Source organism: Stenella coeruleoalba (genome assembly GCF_951394435.1).
Source record: "Stenella coeruleoalba genome assembly, chromosome: 10".
In the NCBI taxonomy this organism is placed as follows: Eukaryota; Metazoa; Chordata; class Mammalia; order Artiodactyla; family Delphinidae; genus Stenella; species Stenella coeruleoalba.
The window spans coordinates 9,812,516-9,834,900 of NC_137156.1; the positions used below are offsets into that span (position 1 = coordinate 9,812,516).

The window sequence follows — 22,385 nt, forward strand, 5'->3', positions numbered from 1 at the left end:
ATCTTCTTCCAAACTGCAGTCAGCACTAAGGTATAGTCCCCTCTCCACCCACTTTCTGTTGTAACAATAGAAGACTGGGCTTCTCAGCTTTTTAATTCAGGCCGAGACACTAACATTCATACCTTCTAAGAGGAGCAAGGTCTTATAGAACTTGCAGCGCTGATGGAAATGTTCCACCACCTGGCCCGCCTAATACAGTAGCCACTGCGTACATGTGACTATTGGGCACTTGAAGTGTGCCGGTGCAACCGAGGCACTGAGATTGAATCTCATTTAATTTTAATTTACTAAAGTGTACATATCCACATGAGGCTCGTGGATACCATTACTGGCCAGCATAGTTAGAAGCTGCAGATTCAGGGAAGACTGTTGAGGAAGATGAACCACCGAACAAGGGGACAGCTCTCTGAGGTTCACCTTAGGCCACTACACACTAAACCTGAATAAAGAGCCCCCGAGCTGCAGGGCATCACCATCAATATTTGAGACTAAGCTGGTGGTCATGTCAGTGTTCTCTCTACTACATCATAACTTGGCCAGTTAAGACAGAGACACCTGAGCTCTCAGGTGTGGTTTAGTATTCAGCAAGCGAATAAGACTGCTTTGGGCTCCGTTGATTTAATAAGACCCTGCGGGGTTTCTGCAGGTCTGTTGTTCTCATCTGTGGGCAGAGAGGTGGGAAAGGCATGCAATTTTTAAAACCTCGTTTAAGAAAAAGATGTATATATATATTTTTCTTTTCAGAAGGTAGTTAAGAGGTGATACAATTTGGGAGAGGGATCTAGGATTTGAAAAAGAGAATAAGAAATATTTGCCCAAAACACAATGCAATAAATTCCCTCATACACTTCTCCAGCAGAGCAAGTGCGTCCTTGGCCACCTCTAAGAGGAGGCTTATAATCAGTCAGGGACCAACTGATGTGAATGTGACATGAGAAAAAACAGATTTATCTGTGGCTGCTTTGGCTGGTAATCCAGGCGAGAAGGGAGGGGTCCCTGAAGGCCCCGCTGGGCACAGGGAGAGACTGGGTTGTGATGTAATTAAAGGCAGCAGAACTCTAACCCTAGGATCCCCTGACATCTCCTTCTAGAGCAGGCCATGGCAGCTGGACACCTGGTGTTCCAAACTACAGGATGCAAATGAAGCTTGGAATGTGCTGATTTGGGCAGAATGCTTTGCAGATGAGAAGTAATGTAAATGACGGGGTGGGAGAATTGTGGTGATCAGAGCATATTATAACACAGTAATTTAACACCCCCAGTGGGTGGTTGACTCACTTCTCTATGAGGTGAGTTGTACGTGTAGAATTTGCCCAGTGGGAGGAGAGAGTAGCAATGACCTGCCTTTTGTGGTAGTGGAAGACACAGGGTATTATGAAATTCACTTTGGAGAAGTTCCTGGAAACAATTGGTCGTGATATCTCATCCTTTAACTGACACTGTTTCAATGTCTGGAAAGGAGGACAAGGGTTCACAGGGAATGGGGCGTGGAGGGAATAACAGGCACACCTGGCTGTAAACACCTGTTTCCCCACTTAGGCTTTGCATCAAGATCACCTGGGGAGCTTGTTAAAACTACAGGTTCCTGAGCCCTGCACTGACCTACTAAGCCAGGATCTCAGGCCTTGAGGCCCCCAAAGTCTCTTTTTAAAATAAGCACACAAGGTGATTGTGCTGCGAGGATTCTCTAAGCCTTAGCTCTCCAAAAGGTGATGTAGGATTCACAATACCGGAGTCAGGATTAATTGTGTAAATGTAGCGTCATTTAAAAAAAAAAAAAACAGGAAACGTGCAGATCAAACAAAGGCTCGATAACTTGTAGCTGTTATTATTATTGAGCCATGGGTTTGCCTTAAGACACTCTTCTTTCTTTAGAGCTTTCAATTGATGTCATTTGCCTTGCTAAGCCTTATTCACGGTGTTAAGACAGCGGGGAATCTTCAGCCAAATTAGCTGGGATCGCAAAGTTGCAAGTTGTCGTTCCTGAGGATTGACGAAAGCAGCCTTTTCTGTCCCTTTTCGCTCTAAGTTTTAATGATACTGGTGTAAGGCCGCCCTTCAGGTCGGGGAATCTCTATTGAACGTGAAAACATCAATTGTGTTGTAACAGGTTGTCGGCTCCAGTGAAAGTCAAGGGCTGTGGGTTGGACCCACCCGAGAATGGTAATCTGTGCTGGTCCCAGAGAGGCGCTTGCACCCCGAGGGCTCCCAGCGTAGCAGCCTTCTGTGTGGTGTATCTTGCTTTCATTTGGCAGCGGGAGGCTCGAGGAAAAGGGGGAGGGGAGGCTAGCGTTCTGCCCTGCAGCTCGAAGAGAGCGAAGGTAGCTGCAAACCCGGCAGGCTCAGGTCGCTGGCGCTGAGACTTACGGAGGGTGGGGCTGCCGGTGGAGGATGCGTGCGTGAGACCACGGGGGAGGCGGGAGTGGAGCATCCCAGGTGGGACCGCTGAGTGCCTTCCGGAAACCCTACTCGGGCCTCGGGATCCGGATTGGCTCGGGCAGGGAGGTCGGCGAGGTCAAGCCCCTTTCGGCGCCTTCTTCTGACCCGCCCCGCCGCGGTTGCGCCGCTGTAGAGACGCGGGTGCGGGGCGTGGCAGGGGCATGCTGGCCAGGCGGCGGGGCACGAGTGGCAGCGCGCGGGGGCCGGAGCAGCGTCCGGCCCGGGACGCCCGGGGGCCGGATGGCGGAGCCCACGCGCACCGCGGAGCCGGGGAGGTTTGCGCTCCGCTCGCCGCGCTGCAGGGAGGGCGCGGTGCCAGGCGCGAGCTCCCAGAGACCCAAAAAGAAAGCTTTTTATTTGCTGAGTTTGAAGCCCCTGAAGGAGCCCGCCCCCAACGACAACAACAACAACGTGTCCTTTGTGATCCATTGTCAACTAGGCAAGGAGATCAAACACATTTGCAGCAACTGCAGTCGTGGGGAGGACGCCCGGGACGGTGAGTGCCGGGGCGCGTCGGGGCGGCGGCGAGCGCGGGAGGCGGCTGTGCCGGTCCCCGGTTTGGGGGCGCCGCCGGCGTCTCTGCCCCGAGAACTGCGGGGACATCCGCCTTCTACCCAGGCGTGACGCCCGCCCGTCCGGCACTTTGCAGAGTGCCGCCCGGAGCCAAACCCGGACCGTATCCGTGCACAGACCATTGATGGAAATGCTCCCCTACAGGAGGGGTTTGAAACACTTAAAGCGGCAACTCTGGGATTTTTCTCTTGGGGAAGGTGGGGCTTTAGGGGCTTCACCAGGGGCAAGATTATTAGCTTTAAGAAGATGCTTCCGCCAGTTTTCTTAGCTTTCTGGGCTTCTTAGCTGTTCTCCCATTGTTGCGTTAGGATAGGATATAAGCTTTGCTGGGCTGCGTTACAGATGTGGCCTTCGGGTGGATTCACTTTGGAGCGGTGGTTGGGCCTCGGCCACAGCGCCCTGGAGACTAGACTTGTGGAGTTGTTGAATGATGTCCGCTCCGAGTGGAACATGGCCGGGATTTTGGGAGCGCCGCCGCTGGTCCCTCTTGCGCTGGTGCCTAAGGGCCAAAATGTGGGAGGTGGGGGAGGAGCGGCGGCGGCTTCCTCCAGGTGTGCCCTGCGAGCCCAAGAGCCCCCTCCGAACGGTCCGGAGCGGGGCGGTGAAAGGGGGCCGGGCTGCCGGCGGCTCTGGGCAGAAGGCGCCACGGAGGAGGGACCGCGTTGCGCGGACCGGGCAGAAGCCTCCGCAGACGTGGACGCGGCTGTGGGGCGGTGCATTTCCCAGGCGGTTCGAAGCAGCTCAAAGAGCAGACTCCGGAGGGCCACTGGAGGTCTTGGAAAAGTTTTAGGCAGCAGGTTTTGCAGGGAAAGCATTAGCTACTGGCCAGCCTGAAGCTCATCGCCTTCCTTGACACTCACACCTGCTTAGACAGGCAGATTTTTCCTATCCACCAGGCCGCTTCGCTTGTTGCCTTCGGAAGAACGCGTTATCACTTAGAATTTCTCCGGTTCTTGCTGGCCTCTGAGGTGCAGCGTAATGAAGCGACTGGTTTGGCTAATGTCTTTTCAGAATTAGAGTCCTGCTAGCGTAATTATACTTTTCTTTGATTAAACAGCCAGAGAGGCTGTGCACGATGGTACCAGGCATCCGAGGTGAAAATCGTGCACAAGGAAGGAAGGCGCACAAAACACGCTGAGGCAGCTCCGGTTAGGTTTGGGGGAGGATATCTGTTTATGAGAAGCACACACTGACATGTGTTTGGTCCTTTGGTTACTCTATAAGCTGCGGACGCCTAGGGAATATGAATGGATTAATGGGGCGATCTAAAGCCAGACTTTTTACCATTTAATGTAATAGAGCATGAGATGCAGGCTAAAATATTTATTAAATGAGTCACTCTGATGACTGAATTGCTTCCCACATGGGCTACTTCCACAACCTTGGGGGGTTATTTAAATCAGGATCTCTGAACATTGCTACAGTAAGGAAAGGTCTGTATCTACACTCAAGGATGTGTGTTCATGTGTGTAATTATGAACACCATGCTTCCGCTTCCAACACGCCTCATCTCTACCACCTCAAACACTCCAGAATGTCTTACGGGGCTACTTGTGGATGTTCACATATTACCTGATAGGACTAAAGCATTTGATTTCAAAGGATTCTTGTTTAGGGGAGACCTCATGTTGTGGCACCTAATTTTTGCTGAATTCTACACTTGCTAATCCTGCCTTCCAGTGTGGGGTGTGCTTCGTCAGTCACTGAAATAAAATGAGGTCAGGAGCTTAACCCTGCCAGGGCCCAAAGCAGCACTGCCCACTGTGAAAGGAAAGGAAGTTCACATGAATTTCACTTTCTGCAGAGATTGACCTTGAATGATAGTTTGCCATGAGTGGATGTTCTGTGAGCTAAGCTCTCCAGAAGCTGTTTTCAATTTGAGTCATCTTGTCTGCATGCCAGCTCTTTTAAAGGAAGTGTGTAGTAAAGATTGTAGTAATGCTCACAGATTCGGTAGGGCTCCATAGAGGAGGACGTTTCTTGCGGTGGGGTGTACCTGCATTGTGTCCAGCGCCATAAATGTGTTAGGTTTCTCCTCAGCGCCACTGAGGTCATTTAGTAGCCATCAAGGACAATACTGGTCCGGCTGGAAAGCTCTTTCTTGAAGTTTTATGCAGGGAAAATTTTATAGAGGCGTTGCTCACTGAGTCTCATTCTTAATTTCCTCATATATAAAATATATTGAAACCTATTTAAAGCATATTTTAATAACTTTCAGCCTGAAGACGATCTATAACTAAAAGTATTTGGCTGATATAGAATAAATTTTAAAAGAAAGAGTATCCCTGGCTCAGTGGACATATGAAAGTTGAAATTACATTTTGGCATTTGCCATTTTACTTCAGAGTAGTTTTTTAAGTTCCGGGTGTCCACTAACTAGTACCAAAGATGCTTTGCTGACCTTAGTTTTAAGTAGAAAATTACTTAAAAAAATTGTAGAACACAGTTCACCATTAATGGCCAAAGACAGTTTGTGTTTGCTTCACCTTTGCCGTTTTGGTTCAATACCGAAGCCTTTTTCAGATGAGGGAACAAGCTTATGTAGCACTTTGGTGTAAAGGCCACAAACAAGTGAAGGGTAGAAAAAACACTGAAATCCTTCTCTGTTCGTCTTTGAAACTAAGGTGCTTTCCAGTGCGCCTCAAGTTGATTATTTTTTTATATGGCACCTATACTGAATGTAGAAAATTAAGTACTGTTGTGTGTGTGTCTGTGTCATATACATGTGCAGTCTTGATAAGCCAGGTTTATTAAGCTATAGAACTAGAAGGAACTACGCAATTTCCTAGTACCTTTAATTTTATCTGCCTTACATACTTGATAGAGAGGCTGGCATTGGTAGGAATAGAGAGAGAGAGAAATTTTTAGCTAAATAGATTAGAAGTTATGAACATAATAAAGCTGCAAGAGGGCTTCCCTGGTGGCGCAGTGGTTACGAATCCGCCTGCCAATGCGGGGGACACGGGTTTGAGCCCTGGTCCGGGAAGATCCCACATGCCGTGGAGCAACTAAGCCCGTGCGCCACAACTACTGAGCCTGTGCTCTAAAGCCCGGGAGCCACAACTACTGAGCCCGCGTGCCACAAGTACTGAAGCCTGGCTGCCTAGAGCCCGTGCTCCGCAACAAGAGAAGCCACCACAATGAGAGGACCGCGCACCGCAACGAAGAGTAGCCGCTGCTCGCTGCAACTAGAGAAAGCCTGCACGCAGCAACGAAGATCCAATGCAGCCAAAAATAAATTAATTAATTAAAAAAAAAAGCTGCAAGAGACATAGCTAAAGTATCACCTAACTTATATTGGAAGTCAATAGGAGAATATGATTTAATTTACAAATAGTTAAAAATCAACTCTAGGGAGAAATCTATTCTAGAAAACAAGGTATTTCTCTATGTAATTTCATATATATTTTCTATTCTTATTTGAATTCCTTCTGAGTCTATTAGTAGTGAGGAATTATTGTAGGAATTACAGTGTTATTAATTGTGTATTAAAATGTAATTTCAAGTAATTTTTAATAGAAATGAAACATTTTAAAAACAGTTTTTAGAAATATTTTGAAGCCTCTGTCTTATAGTGGCCTGTTTAAAAAGTAATCGAATGATAGATTTAGAAACAAGACATATATATATATTTTTTAACATCTTTATTGGAGTATAATTGCTTCACGATGTTGTGTTAGTTTCTGCTTTATAACAAAGTGAATCAGCTTTACATATATCCCCATATCTCCTCCCTCTTGCGTCTCCCTCCCACCCTCCCTATCCCACCCCTCTAGGTGGTCACAAAGCACTGAGCTGATCTCCCTGTGCTGTGCAGCTGCTTCCCACTAGCTATCTATTTTACATTTGGTAGTGTATATATGTCAGTGCCACTCTCTCACTTGGTCCCAGCTTCTCCTTCTCCCTCCCTGCATCCTCAAGTCCATTCTCTACATCTGCGTCTTTATTCCTGTCCTGCCCCTAGGTTCTTCATGACCATTTTTTTTCCTTTTTCTTAGATTCCATGTATATGTGTTAGCATACGGTATTTGTTTTTCTCTTTCTGACTTACTTCACTCTGTATGACAGACTCTAGGTCCATCCACCTCACTACAAATAACTCAATTTCGTTTCTTTTTAGGGCTGAGTAATATTCCATTGTATATATGTGCCACATCTTCTTTATCCATTCATCTGTCGATGGACACTTAGGTTTCTTCCATGTCCAGGCTTTTGTAAATAGTGCTGCAATGAACAGTGTGGTACATGTTTCTTCTTGAATTATGATTTTCTCAGGGTATATGCCCAGCAGTGAGATTGCTGCATCGTGTGCTAGTTCTACTTTTAGTTTTTTAAGGAAACTCCATACTGTTCCCCATAGTGTCTGTATTAATTTACATTCCCACCAGCAGTGCTAGAGGGTTCCCTTTTCTCCACATCCTCTCCAGCATTTATTGTTTGTAGATTTTTTGATGATGGCCATTCTGACAGTGTGAGGTGATACCACATTGTGGTTTTGATTTGCATTTCTCTAACGATTAGTGACGTTGAGCATCCTTTCATGTGTTTGTTGGCAATCTGTATGTCTTCTTTGGAGAAATGTCTATTTAGGTCTTCTGCCCATTTTTGGATTGGCTTGTTTGTTTTTTTGATATTGAGTTGCATAAGCTGCTTGTATATTTTGGAGATTAATCCTTTGTCAGTTGCTTCGTTTGCAAATATTTTTTCCCATTCTGAGGTCTGTCTTTTCGTCTTGTTTATGGTTTCCTTTGCTGTGCAAAAGCTTGTAAGTTTGATTAGGTCCCACTTGTTTCTTTTTGTTTTTATTTCCATTTCTCTAGGAGGTGGGTCAAAAAGGATCTTGCTGTGATTTATGTCATAGAGTGTTCTGCCTATATTTTCCTCTGAGTTTTATAGTGTCTGGCCTTACATTTAGGTCTTTAATCCATTTTGAGTTTATTCTTGTGTATGGTGTTGAAACAAGACATATTGATTGTAGCTGCTACTCAGTGCCTTTTACATGTGATTAACCAATATTTCAAGGTTGTTTTCATTTCACTAAATATGATTTCTATTCTTCAAATATTCGTAGACAAATTCGCTAATCCGTTGACTCACTAGATGCATTTCCAAATTTTGTTTTCGGAGTTTGAAATATTTCACACGTTATTCTAATGGATTCCAATGTGAACTTTTAGAACAAAAACAATTTGCCACAATACTTCTCTGTTACTCTGTAGGGTTCATTCCACAAGACAGCTTTTTAGAAAAGAATACCTTATGAGTTTCTGTGGGTCAAATCCTTCTTTTTGCAGATGAGAAAACAGAGGTGCATCAAGATTAGGTGAGCAGTCCTCCAAAATTCAGCCACCATTTGGTGTCAGGGCTACTCACAGAACTGTTCCTTCATGAAGAAGTTTCTAGTGGTGGTCCAGAGGGGGCTCCTGGAACCTCACTGCCTGTTTTCAAATAATGGCTCCTCCACTTGCTAGCTGGGTGACTTTAGGACACCACGGTATTATCTACTGCGTGGCGTTGTGAGGATTAAATGAGATAATTAGCACAAAGCACTTAGCATGGTGCCTGGCAAGAGAAAGTGCTGGAGAAATATTAGCTGTGATTACTGTCGTCTGTATTGTTACTGCCAAGTTCAATTTCGTCTTGGATTTTTCCTCCCGCTATTGTGTGCTCTTTGGTCTCTTCCGTAATTAAACATCCCTGGATTGGGTCCGAGATGAACGCACCAATTCTACTCTGAATTTAACAGTGAAAACGTATTTTTAATAACAGCAAGTAAAAGTGAGGTTGGGGAAGAGCCCCTTCAACATTGTGCATGTCAAAAGTATTTTGTTGTGCTGGTTTTAGAATTTTAACAATCATGACCAGTTCATTCTAGGTAAAAGGGCTCACGTGTGTCTAAATTTACAATGACTAAGCACTTTTTGGTCAGTCAGGTATTCCAGAAAATAGGCAAGGTGAGATCCAGTTGTTTCTCCGGAAGAGGAAAAGTGAACAACTGGGTGAAGTATTGTTACTGTTGTACTGTACTGTTCTCCAGAACAATAATTACTGGAGAATTCTATCGACATGGGCCCAATGGACACTGAGAGTAAGAGGGACAGCTAGGGAAGATGTGACCTGAAGCAAGGGGTAGAGGTGGGAAACTGCTTGCATGAAGTCAGGAGAGCTTAGGAAGGGCTCCAACTTGGGCAGGGTGTAAAGGTTCTTTGGAACCCTGAAAAGAAAAGCATGTGCTCAGACAGTAGTGAAGAGAGTGGAGAAGGGCTTAGTGGGGTGTTAGGAAGAGGTGTAAAGAGGGGGGGAATTCTAATGAAGGTGGGCTCTTAAAATTCTGCTGAAGTATCCACGTACAATCGTCCCTCAGTATCTGTTGGGGATCGGTTTCAGGCACCCTCTGCAGGTACCAAAATCCAGGGATGCTTACGTCCCTTATATAAAATGGCCAGTACAATGAATACAGTCCGCCCTCCACATCTGTGGGTTTTGCATCTGCGGATACAGAGGGCAGACTGTACTCACACAACTGATCTATTGATTGATTCTCTTATGTTTGCTTATAAAATTAGCAGGTTGTGTGTGCAGGGCCCCCTCAGATACCAAGAGGTACAATAACCAGTTGTTGCCTTTGAAGAATCGACCTTAGAGCAGCAGGAAAGTAAACTGCTAAATTATTGGAGGAAGCCATTAACTGTGTGAGTAAGGTAGGAGGGCTTCCCAGAGGAGGTGATATTTGCACTAGGGCCTAATGGAGGAGTTTTCTCAGATAAATAAGGAAGGGCATTTTGGTAAGAAAAAAAAAAAAAGCAAATGGTTTAAATTGCAAAAGAGCATAGCTTGCCCAGAAAAGGGGAGAAGTTCAGCAGGTAGAATTGGTGGAATGTAGGGAAAAATGACATGAGGTAGTCTAGAAACATATGTAGGGGCAATTCTTCATTTTTTTTCCGATGATATATTTCTGCAGCAATTTTATGTGCCAGGTTAAGCATTGGGAATATAAAAATCAGTAAGATAGCATGGCCTTTGTGTTCAAAGATCTTAAATGTAGCACAGGGACATAGGTAGACCGATACATGCACAGTTTTAAAAGTGTTTGAGAGTCCGCCTGCCGATGCAGGGGATGCGGGTTCGTGACCCGGTCCGGGAAGATCAGCCATGGCCGCTGAGCCTGTGCGTCCGGAGCCCGTGCTCCGCCACGGGAGAGGCCACAACAGTGAGAGGCCCGCGTACCACCAAAAAAAAAAAAAAAAAAAAAAAAGTTTGAGAGAGGTAGGTGTGTGGTTTTTTTTAAAATAAATTTATTTATTTATGGCTGCATTGGGTCTCATTGCTGCGCACGGGCTTTCTCTAGTTGCGGTGAGTGGGGGCTACTCTTCGTTGCGGTGCGTGGGCTTCTCATTATGGTGGCTTCTCTTGTAGCAGAGCATGGGCTCTAGGCGTGTGGGCTTCAGTAGTTGTGGCACATGGGCTCAGTAGCTGTGGCTCGTGGGCTTTAGAGCACAGGCCCAGTAGTTGTGGCTCATGGGCTTAGTTGCTCCACGGCATGTGGGATCTTCCCGGACCAGGGCTTGATCCTGTGTCCCCTGCACTGGCAGGTGGATTCTTAACCACTGCACCACCAGGGAAGCCCGAGGCAGGTGTTTTGGAGGCAGAAAGTAGAGCGTGTCAGGCCCGACTTGGGCAAGAGGGAAATCAGGAAAATCCTGGTACAGTTTATGAAGGAGTTCATATTTCATTCAGCGAGCACTGTAAAAATATTAATAAACAGAAGTCTCAACTAAGTAGAGTTGGGAGACCGGACAGGGGAGCTTTCATGCCCTGGGAGGATAGCAGAGCCCAACAGGAAAAAGAAAGTCTCCTCTTCTTGCCTGGCAAGGATTCAGCCAATGAAAAGCCAGGGACTCTGTTTACTAAGCCCTCCCAACTTCCTTTTCCCTTCTATAAAAGCATCCTCCTTTCCTTGCTGTTTGGGGACCTTCACAGGTTGTAGACTCCCAGTTGCATTTCTCTGCTGATCCTGAATAAATCCACCTTTTTGCTGGAGAAGTGACTGGCAGTCTGTCTGTTTTAGGTCAGCTACACTGAAGGTAGCACAGGGATTTTTAAGCAGAGGTAGCATGATTAAATTACCTAAAAAAAAAAAAAAACAACTAAACTTATAAAAAATTATGAAAAACATATACAAAAGTATACAGGAGAGAGAATGATCTCTATAGATTCATCAGCTACGTCCCCCCACTCCTATATTATATTGGAGCAAATTTGAGTAGGTTTTTGTGATGGTGTTGCTGGTAGAGCTTAAGCAGGGACCAGACGAGAAAGGGCCTGGGTCCAACACTCATAGCCAAGAAAGGTCATTTCAAGACCTTAAGCGGTAAGTGTCAAAAGACCAAGAGTCTGCTATTCTGTTACAGACTCATAAAAAGGCCCAGTAACACTTTCAAGCACCAGCAATTCAAAGTCAGTTTGCCTTATTTTCAGCATAACTTTGAGCTCATATGTAATTTTGCAAATAATTTCCCCTTCTGCTCTAATATCTTTCTGACTTATAGACATCTATAAATAGTCACTCAGTTTAGGAGAAGAAATGTTTAAAATATTTGTAAAATCTATAGCTTCAAATATACCCGTATGTCTAAAGGAAATTTAAAACGATCAGTAGATAAAATATACATACAACTGTATTGAGAGGGGAAGGATCAAAACTTGTTTGCTAGCCCCCAAGAGTCATTTCTGTAGTTTGCTAGTTAATCCAAATGGTGAGAACTTTTCGGACATGAATAGGTGTTTATAGAGTTTGAAGACATGGCTGAAAGGAGGGGGCCTGATGATTTTTGTGTAGGTTGTAAAATAGGGGTCCAGTTTAATTTCTTTTGCTTGTAGCTGTTCAGTTTTCCATTTATGAAGAGAGTCCTTTCCTCCTTGCACACTCTTGGCTATACTGTGACACATTCTGCTTATCCACTGATCAGTTGATGGTGATTTGTGTTGTTTCCATTTTTTGGCTGTTATGAATAATTCTTCTTTGAGCATTTATGCTCAAAGAAGAATTTATACACAAGTTTTAGTGTAGATGTCTGTTTTCATTTCTTTTGGGTATATACCTAGGGGTAGAATTGCTGGATCATCTGGTAACACCGTGTTTAACCATTTGAGGAGCTGCCAGGTTCTTTTTCAAAGTGGCTGCACCATGGTATGTTCCCAACAGCAGTGAAGATAAAGTCCCATTTCCAATGATTTTCATTATCTGTGTTTTGGATTTTTGTCGCCCTGGAGGATTAAGAGAGAGAGTGAGAAGGTTCTGAGTTGATGGTCAAGAAGAGAGCTGATTCAGTCTGTTTAAGAAAACCGATAAGTTTAGAAAACGTAGACACATAACTCTATTTATGTTACCCTTTATAATTTGCACCTATTATTTCCTTGTAATCGTCACATTTCCTTTTATGGTTGGAAATACTATTGTGACCGTTTTAGGGAGGAGGGAACAGAGGATCAGTGGTCATGGCTTCCTCCGTGTCATCTGCTGTTGCTACTGTACCTGGGCCATCCCTCTGCTTCCATCTCTGCGGCCATGGCTGTGTGCTTCTGAGATGTGAACCTCTAAGAAGAGACTACTTGTTTTGGCCAATGAGGTTTAACATCTAAAGTGATTAATTACATACGAAAGTGATTCTTGCAGGAAAATTCAGGTAAAAAGGAACACCAAAAGAAAACTGTCAGTTCATTAAAAAGCGCAAGAGGAAATTATATGGCGGAGAGTGCGTTTGGTTAGAATTGGGAAGCCTCAGGGGCCGCTGATACCCTCTATCTGCTCTCAAGACACCTCTGTCCTGAGCTTCTTCCACATGTGAGATATTTCTCTTCCCTGAAGATGTTGCGATGCCTAAAACCCATCTAGATCAGGGGTTGGTAAGCAGTGATCCCTGAGCCCTCCCTCTGTTTTTGTAGTGGAGAATGTTTTTTTTTTTTTTTCGATTACAAACGGCTGACAGAAATCGAAAGAAGAAGATTTCATGACACGAGACACTCATATGAAATTCAGATGTCAGTGTCCATAAATAAAATTTTGTTGGAGCACAGCCATGCGTAATCGTTTGCGTACAGTCTATGGTGGCTTTTGCACCACAGCTGCAGAGTTGAGGGGCTGCAGCAAAGAGCCGCACACCCTCCAATATTTCGTTTCTGGCTTTTATCAGAAAAATTCTGCTGACCCCTGATACATCACAGTTCCTGTAATTAGGAGATACCGATACCGACCATTTTAACACCACATCTAATCTTAGGATTGAAAGGGACTCAATCACATCTCAGTGTCATTCACCAGAACTGCAGTTTTAGTCCTTTTCAAACGCTATAAATGATGTCCTAGTGTAGCAGAGGGACAGATTTAAAATGCAAATCAAGCTAAAAAGAAACGACTCCTCCGAATGGGGTTTGTGGAGATCTTTCCTTCCCCCACTCCTACTCTGACCTTTATGTGGGTTTCAGGCTGGCACATGTGACAAAAGGGGATGGATTTCTAATCCCCACCTAAGAGCTAACCATCCTGACTCTGCTTTTGTTTCGGTGTGAACTTTAGAACAATCGCCTCTGCTATTTGGGCAGATGGAGATTTGCCTCCATAGTAATTATTTTGCAACCCACAAAAGTAATTATAAAATCAAATTATTAGCTTCTAAACAAGCTGTAACCCCATCAGTGACTCTTGGGAGGGGAACAAAGTTCCTGTTCGTTAATTTTCTTTTTTTTGCGGTACGCGGGCCTCTCACTGCTGTGGCCTCTCCCGTTGCGGAGCACAGGCTCCGGACGCGCAGGCTCAGCGGCCATGGCTCACGGGCCCAGCCGCTCCGCGGCACGTGGGATCTTCCCGGACCGGGGCATGAACCCGTGTCCCCTGCATCGGCAGGCGGACTCCCAACCACTGCGCCACCAGGGAAGCCCTCTAATTTTCATTTTCAGGACTGTCACCTTCTGCTTCCCTTGCCCCCTTACCTCAGTTCTCGAGTTATTTTAAGTCGAGTAGCAGTCTTCAATGAAGCATTAGCTGCTTTTGAGGCAACCATCTTAAAGAGTAGGACTGCTCCAGGGTTATGAGTGGAAAGACAGAGAAGCAAGCAAGAAAAAGGAAAAGCAAAGCCTGATTTGATTCTTCCAGTAATAGGAAATCAACTCTAGAAAAGGAATAACCGCCCACCAGACTCGGTGCCTGGCGGGTTGGAATTATCGGGAGCTGCACTGTAGTGAAGCCTCCAGATGCTGAAGGTGTTCTCAGGAAGAGTTGGCGCCGCGATTTCCTGGCACTAAGTGAGGAATGCAATCTGCCGCACAGTTAGCAACCATCCATCACTGACGTACTGGGCACATACCAGCACTGCCTATTTCTTGAGAGACTTAAGAGTCTGTTTACGGGCAAATGTTTGTCTAACACGTGCAGCAGATACTGTAGATAATGTTTATATGTTTGGAAACGTACTTGTCTGATGAACTGGGCTGCTCCACATGATGGAAGTGTCCAGAAGCAGATCTTGGCTACGGGCACCGTGATGGATTTTGCTGCATATTCAAGAAACGCCGCTTCCAGGGACTTCCCTGGTGGCGCAGTGGTTAAGAATCTGCCTGCCAGGGCCTCCCTGGTGGCGCAGTGGTTAAGAATCTGCCTGCCAGGGCTTCCCTGGTGGTGCAGTGGTTGAGAGTCCGCCTGCCGATGCAGGGGACACGGGTTCGTGCCCCGGTCCGGGAAGATCCCACATGCTGCGGAGCGGCTGGGCCCGTGAGCCATGGCCGCTGAGCCTGCGCGTCCGGAGCCTGTGCTCCGCAACGAGAGAGGCCACAACAGTGAGAGGCCAGCGTACCGCAAAAAAAAAAAAAAAAAGAATCTGCCTGCCAGTGCAGGGAATACGGGTTCGAGCCCTGGTCCACGAGGATCCCACATGCCGCAGAGCAACTAAGCCCGTGTGCCACGATCACCGCAACGAGAAGCCCCTGCTCGCCACAACTAGAGGAAGCCTGTGCGCAGTAACGAAGACCCACGGCAGCCCAAAATAAATAAAATTAAAAAAAAAAAAAAAAAGAATTGCCCCTCCAAATCTCAGTAACTCACTGATTGATGGGTCCCTTCCCCAGCTCACTAAAAAAGCCAAACAAGCCACCGACAGGAGCTTATCATCCCCCAAATGAACACGCAGTGAACCTTTTTGCTTGCCCAAAGCCCTGATGTTTTCATAGCCAGAATGAATAGTATGCTGCAGTTTCCAACTAGCCATGATATGAATTTTTCGTGCACTATTGAGCAGGCTGTGGTCAGAACGCCACCACCCAAAGTAAAACTGAAGACAAAGGAACAGATTTTAATATATGCAGCTAAAGGAGCCCTTTGCAGTGGAAGTAGAAATGATGCGCTATTGGACCCCTCCCATCCTTGCCCCGGTCTTTGAGGTGGCATCAGGAACGTAAATGCAGATTTCTTGTGGTAAGACAATAGAAGTAGCTTGGAATACTGGTGCGTGTAGTAGTCGTTGGGCTGTGTGCCTAGGTTAATTTTTCAAGTTTTTCTAGAAGGCAGAAGAGGGAATACATAGAAAAAGGAGCATCTATGTTCAAGAAATAAAAGTAAAGACAAGAGACATAACCAAAGACAAGAGTTACTCTTTGGAAGAGGCAACTTATGAGTATCTTGGAAGACTCCCATATATAAACCAGATAAAAGGGGGATTGCTGGTTTAGGCCGGGGGAGGGCCTGTCCTCACAGAGTGCCATAGAGTCCTAGAGCTTTCCAGAACCACAGGTTTAAAGTTGTTCTTTGCTCTACTCCATTTAGATGAGATACAGTGTAGAATGATTAATTACATTTCTACAAGGTAAACATCAGCTCATAACTGGGGACATTATATCCCCAATTTTTATCCTGTGAAGATGATGAATATCTCATAGAGCAGCTTGTGACCTAAATCAGGTATAACCAAATAAGGTGTAGGTTTTTCATGTGTATGTAGATGGTACACCCTAGAATAGAGCTAATTTGGGGGAAAGTGTATATATTGGCTGCAGATTTGCATGACATCACATATAAACGGGTAGTAATATAACATCTTTAGCTTCAAATTATTTCATGAGGAATGTTTAATCTCGTGCCAACATTAATAATCACCTCTTTAAAAAAGGCAACTGCTGAACATAAAATTGGATCAGGTGTACAGTCCTTTTTGTTTCCTCCTTAACATTGTTTTTTTTTTTTTTGCTGTACGCGGGCCTCTCACTGTTGTGGCCTCTCCCATTGCGGAGCACAGGCTCCAGACGTGCAGGCTCAGCGGCCATGGCTCACGGGCCCAGCCGCTCCGCGGCATGTGGGATCTTCCTGGACCGGGTCATGAACCCGTGTCCCCTGCATCGGCAGGTGGACTCTCAACCACTGCACCACCAGGGAACCTCCTTAACATTGTTGATGGAACGTTGTTGAATTCACCACTGGATTTATAAGCAAGTGTTGAGGACCAAACAGGAATGACACTTAGCATTTAAACCATAAGTAGATGGGTCAGTGTGTGTTACTAGCTCAAAGTACATAATTCGCCATGAATGAAATAACACAAATTTACTTTGAAAATATCATAGCCTAAATTATAGTAAGATTTAACTGGGAGGATTTCCACCATGCTTTTAGAAAGCAAACATAGCTTATTTTTTGTTTGTTTTTTTTTTGGCGGTACGCGGGCCTCTCACTGTTGTGGCCTCTCCCATTGCGGAGCGCAGGCTCAGCGGCCATGGCGCACGGGCTTAGTTGCTCCGCAGCGTGTGGGATCTTCCCGGACCGGGGCACGAACCCGCGTCCCCTGCATCGGCAGGCGGACTCTCAACCACTGCGCCACCAGGGAAGCCCCAACATGGCTTATTTTTATTGCACAATCCTAAGAGTGCAATTCCTGGCAATGTTTACCAGAGAGAAGGAATTAGCAGCCTCCAGGGGAGGGTTAGGGAAACAAAGCATCCTCTGGGAATCCGGCCCCTAAGTCTTGGTGCCAGTAACCTTGGTACAAACTGACCTCAGACAAATTTCAGTCTTGGCCTTTGTTTTCCTTCTTGCGAAAAGGGGTGAAGGAGAGGAGGATCGTGCTTGTTTTTCCAGAGGGTGTTGAGAAGATTCAGGAGGCTTCTGGAAGGTTTTCAAAAATAGAAAACACAGGGGGTTTTGTGCTTTTAAATCCATGGTGCTAGCTTCCACATTCTAAAGGGATGAAGGAACTGGGTTTCCCTTTTCTCCTTGTATTCTCCTCTCTGTTCGTGGTGATGGTTGGTGGAAGGATGGAGGACCGAAAAGGCTTCCCGGCTTGCGGGACTGGGAAAACAATAGTCCCTTTCTCTCAAGGTCAAAGAGCAGAGGGACCCCCTGAGCTAGATGAACAGATGACTCTGCCATCTGCTTCTGCCTGCGTGTGGCCTCCCCCCATGCCCAGCCGAGCCCTTTTCAGACTTGCAGGTCACAGAGCTGTGAGCTCTGAAGAGCGGTCTCCTGAAGCCTATTCCAGAAACCCAAGTACCTTTGCCCATGGCCGGTCCCCCTGCCCAAAAGACAGCGGCTGCCCAGTCAGGCCAGAGCGGGTGGGCTGAGGCCCCTAAGGAATTACAGATCCTCTTCAGAATTCAGTCCTCTGCCGTCTGACTAAATCCATAGATATCACAGCATTTTTTTAAGTGTACAAATACGTCCGTGACTTAGGCGTAAAAGATGTTAGAGTGGATTATGGACTAGTTAGGAAGCGGGTGGGAAAATCGGAGTACTTTGTACCTTCACCTTTGCTTTTACTTTACTCCTTTTGCTTCCTTATGGACATGCAGGGTCCTATTTTGATGGGTTCCCCCGACACACAGAAGTTTAAATTAGCCGTATTGCTTGTGGGAAAATAATAATTTTCTGCCTGGCATCTACCTATATTGAGGTCTGTACTCTTAGAACCAGTCCAAGGTAGCAAGGCAAAAAAGTTCTCCCATGCCATTTGGAAATATGGCCTCTGCCCGAATTCCAGGGTCTGTGCCATTCCAACAGAGACCTGCGGAAGCACTGATCTTCCTGCCAAAGACGTCGTACGGTAAAGGAGGCTGTGTCACGCTTCTCTGCTACTGAGCTTCCCAAAGCAGCTCTGATTACAGAGTGAGAAATTTTAAAACTCAAGTTCTGAAGTTCAGCATTGGGAATTGTTGTCAACTTTAATGAGATGTTTTCCAAAATGTGTTCCGTAGAACACGGGATGGTAATAGATGGTATGTGGAAAATGTCAAGATCAAACTAACTTGGAAAACTGAGCTAAAAAACAAAGTTAAGTAGATTGTTTTAATTTCTGAGCCCTCGGTGTGCCCATGTGCCTAGTGAAACGTCAGGAACAGAGTGTTTATACCTCTTTACCCAAATGTATTTTATCATACACAGTGGTTTTTTTCGAGGAGTGGGGAGCCTCACAGGTGATGAACGCCCTAGAAAAAAATTAATGTGTGACTTCAGAATCCTCCCATAGAAAATACTCCATTGATTGACTCCTTCCCACTTGTGAAAGATACAGAATCACACAGAACGATGAGGTTTGTTCATAAATTCTTCTTTCTGACCAGAAGCTCTTGGCATGAAACTTCATAGTCATTGGGAAGAAATACTTTCACTTTTGCTGAACATGTTTAGTGATTTTTGGTTAAAAGAGTTATGAATGCAAATTATTATACCTTTGTTTCAGTCAATCCAGGAATTAGGTACTTCCTCTATTTCCCTAGTTAGGCGATGTGATAGAACTGTATGGCAGGTCTGGGGTTTCTAGAGACCTGTGATCTCAGTGTGGAATATTTTAGGTCAGTGTTTCTTAGTCTCATGACTGTTGACATTCTGGACTAGATAATTCTTTGTTTGGGGTGGGAAGTGGTATTCTGTGGATTGTAGAACGTTTAGCAGCATCCCTGGCCTCTATCCACTAAGTTCCAGTAGCACCTACTGTCGTAAAATGTACCTGGGATTTGTTCTGATCAGGTATGGTAAGGGGACAGACAGGGAGATAACTGCCTTTGAAAGAACAGTTTATTACAACTCCTAAGGGGAAGGGGCACCCCATCCATGCAGCACCCCCTGGGGAAGTACCAGGGTTGGTCAGGAGGCAGAAGGACTCAGGAGAGAACATAGCCCAGAGTTTTATTGTGTTTTTTGCAGAGAAGGAATGGGTGAATCAAGGTAGGCAGGTTTGAGCAAGTTTCGGATTGGTTAGTTTGAATAATTTTGACTGGCTCGGGGTTGTAAAGGTGGTCTCTAGTTGTTCAGTACCTGGCCCTGGGGTGATTGAGGGCAGAGGAAATACTCACTTGCTGTGTGAGAGTTAGATCCAGGAGATGGTTGGGGGGATAAGCTTTGGATTGCTTGGTTTGCAAAGGAAAGGTGCCCTGGCAGGCAAGTTGTTTACTATCTCTAGGAATTAGCTAGTTCTGGGAGGGGCAACCTCTCCAGGCTCCAGGATGTCAGCGCCTCATCAAGTACAGAAAATATTTTAAAACATGCTTCATACACCCACCTCCCACTTGTGACAACCAAAAATGTCTCCAGACAGTGCCAGATGTCCCCTGGGGGCAAAGTTGCTCCTGGGTTAAGAATCACTGATTACCGGCCAGAGTGGGCAGTGCCAACCATGAGTGGGTTCACCAAAGCGAGAGATCAGTGTGGACTAAATCCCAGGAGGGGGGTTTGTGTGAAGGGGCTGATGTGGATTGGCGGAAGTCAGGAAGGAAGAGATCCTAAGTGGAAGGGTTCACGAGAACAGGAGCCAGGAGGGGGGAGGAAGCGTAAGTGTATCATTGTTAGATAATAACAACAATAATGTCTTAGTCACTTGCCCAATGCCAAGCCCTGTGTCAGTGATGGGAAATATGGGCTTAATCTTCCCAAGAGCCCCATGAGATAGATACTGTTTATTTCAGCTTGGCAGAAAAGAAAACTGAGCCTCCGAGGGATTAAGCAACATGCTGGTCTCACCGGTAATAAGTGCTGGGGTTAGGATTTGAAATCAGGTCTCTTTTTAATACAAGGTAGAGTTAAAAGATATTAAATTATAGGCAGAAGTGCCTGGACTTAAAGCGATGTGCTACACCAAGTGATGGTAGGTTCTTCAGCAGAGGAGGGATAACGTGCAAAGCGTATTTTGGTTCAGCTCGTGGCACCAGCTCTGCAGCAGGCACCAGGAAGTGGTTGCGGGTGGGCTGAGGCGGGTGGTGCCGAGAAGGACCAAGCTGCAGAGCTGCGATCGGCGCTTAGCCAAGGGTAGTGGCAATAGGATTGGAGCAGAAAGGGGTGTCAGAGATGCTTCTTGACAATAGGAACTAAAGGCTGAAGAGATGAAGAAGGGAAGAAGAACGGTGGTCCTCTCCCATCCCCTCCTCCCCAGTGGGAAGGGTGCAGGTGTAACAGAAAGGCAGGCTGGGATCTCAGGAACAGGGTAGAATATGGGCTCACTTCAAGATTTTGGTTTTAGTTCATTTCTGTGCCTCGTTTTTACTTTTCATAGTAGTGTACACTTGTTCTACTTTCTGAGTTGGGCACTGCTCGTTGTACTTTCCATATGTGAACGCACTGACTCCCCACGATGACCTCTGCATGCAGTCTCCATTTGGCACATGAGGAAGCCAAGGCTCAGAAGGGTTTAACAGCTCGCCCCAAATCTGGCTCCAGAGTCTTGCCCTTTACGTTCTCAGCTTTGCGGCTTCTGGAGCACGTTATTAATGCCCAGCTGCTAGGCATTTTGGCAATGTTATCTCCTATCATCACTGGGTCCACTTACGTACTTCTTGGTTTTCCCAACTACAGAATGAAGGGGCTGAGCTTGTAAATCCCTTTTAGCTCTGTCGTTCCATGTCTGAATAATAGTTCTACTTATTAAACAAGTCAGACTGAATTCTGTTATTTATTATAATGGAGACCTTTTTCTTAAAAAGAAATGTCTTCCTTTTCAAAAGTCTTCCTTTTGAGGCCTTGGTTGGCCCAGGAAGAGATACCCCTTCCCTGGATTTCCAGGCCTCTGAGCATAGTTCATGGAAAGCCATTCTGCTTTCTGTGCACCTGTTTCTCGTACTCACCTGTGAGCTCCTTGAAGGCAAGATGGTGTTTTACTCATTTTTGTATTCCTGGCTCATAACGTGTTCCCAGTAGAAGATCAGTAATTTTGTGTTTTGTTTTTGCTTTTTAACGATTTCAGACCAAGGAAATCAGATTTCATACATTGCACTTGGTGTATAACGTTACCATGATTCAAGTAAACTCTTTCCTGAAGAAAAGAATAGTATTAGCCCTCAGGATGGCTACAAAAATAGATGACACAGGAGGTCACATTGAGAGGAAAGGAAGCTTCTTACCTGGGAAGTAGAAAGCAAAGGGCTTCAATGTCTAATAGTATGAGCACAAGCGTCGAGTTGATGTTACTTACTATTGAAGAGTTTAGACAGTGTCAGCAAATGTCTTCTGTAAAGGGCCAGGCAGTAAACGTTTTAGGCTTTCACCGTAAGATATCCGTGGCGGCTCTGCTGTTGTAGCCCAAAAGCAGCCACAGGCAATAAAGAAATGAAAGAGTGTGACTGTGTTCCAAGAACATTTTATTTACAAAGACAGGCAGCAAGCTGAATTTAAACCGGGGGTTATAGTTTGCCAACCCCTGGTGTAGACTCTCAAGTGTGAGAGAGGGTGCAGATCCCAGCTGTGCCACTTGCTAACTGAGTGGTTTTAATTCAGAGTACGCCTCAGTTTCTGCATCTGTAAAATGGTGACTCTTTTTTGAAAAAAATAAAATTTATTTATTTATTTTGGCTGCGTTGGGTCTTCGTTGCTGCGCGCAGGCTTCCTCTAGTTGCGGCGAGTGGAGGCTACTCTTGTTTGCGGTGCGCAGGCTTCTCATTATGGTGGCTTCTATTATTGCAGAGCATGGGCTCTAGGCGTGCGGACTCAGTAGTTGTGGCTCATGGGCTCTAGAGCGCAGGCTCAGTCGTTGTGGCGCAAGAGCTTAGTTGCTCTGCAGCATGCGGGATCTTCCCGGACGAGGGCTCGAACCCGTGTCGCCTGCATTGGCAGGCGGATTCTTAACCACTGCGCCACCAGGGAAGCCCCTGTAAAATGGTGACTTAACAGCATCCACACTTGGGGCTGGGATCAAATGAGATAATATAAATAAAGCACTTGGCACTGACCCTGGAATACAGTAAGCGCTCAGTAGGTTGTGGCCGTTACTGTAATTATCCTAAGTGTTCTTTATATCCTCCCGGCTTTTTTCCTTCTTGCTTTGCATTGTAGTAAATGAATTCACATCGAACTCACGCTTGTGAGTGCTATGGTCAGATGTTTTCTTTGCAGCCCTCTTTTTCTATCTGCA

The 22,385-nt window shown here is 45.7% G+C and overlaps 1 protein-coding gene across 4 annotated transcripts in view; it reads left to right on the top strand.

The window, feature by feature from the left end:
- PHACTR1 (phosphatase and actin regulator 1) overlaps positions 1–22,385 on the top strand; it is a gene marked incomplete at its 5' end in the record, with an annotated part of 543,658 nt that overhangs the window by 288,572 nt on the left and 232,701 nt on the right. For 2 of the 4 annotated variants that reach the window (XM_079933677.1, XM_079933679.1), the window contains one exon: positions 2,391–2,935. The exons of the other annotated variants lie outside the window; for them this stretch is intronic. In XM_079933677.1, the coding sequence (XP_079789803.1) occupies positions 2,680–2,935 (256 nt within the window). Of the gene's footprint in view, positions 1–2,390; positions 2,936–22,385 lie in introns of those variants that run through there. 4 annotated transcript variants of the gene reach the window in all.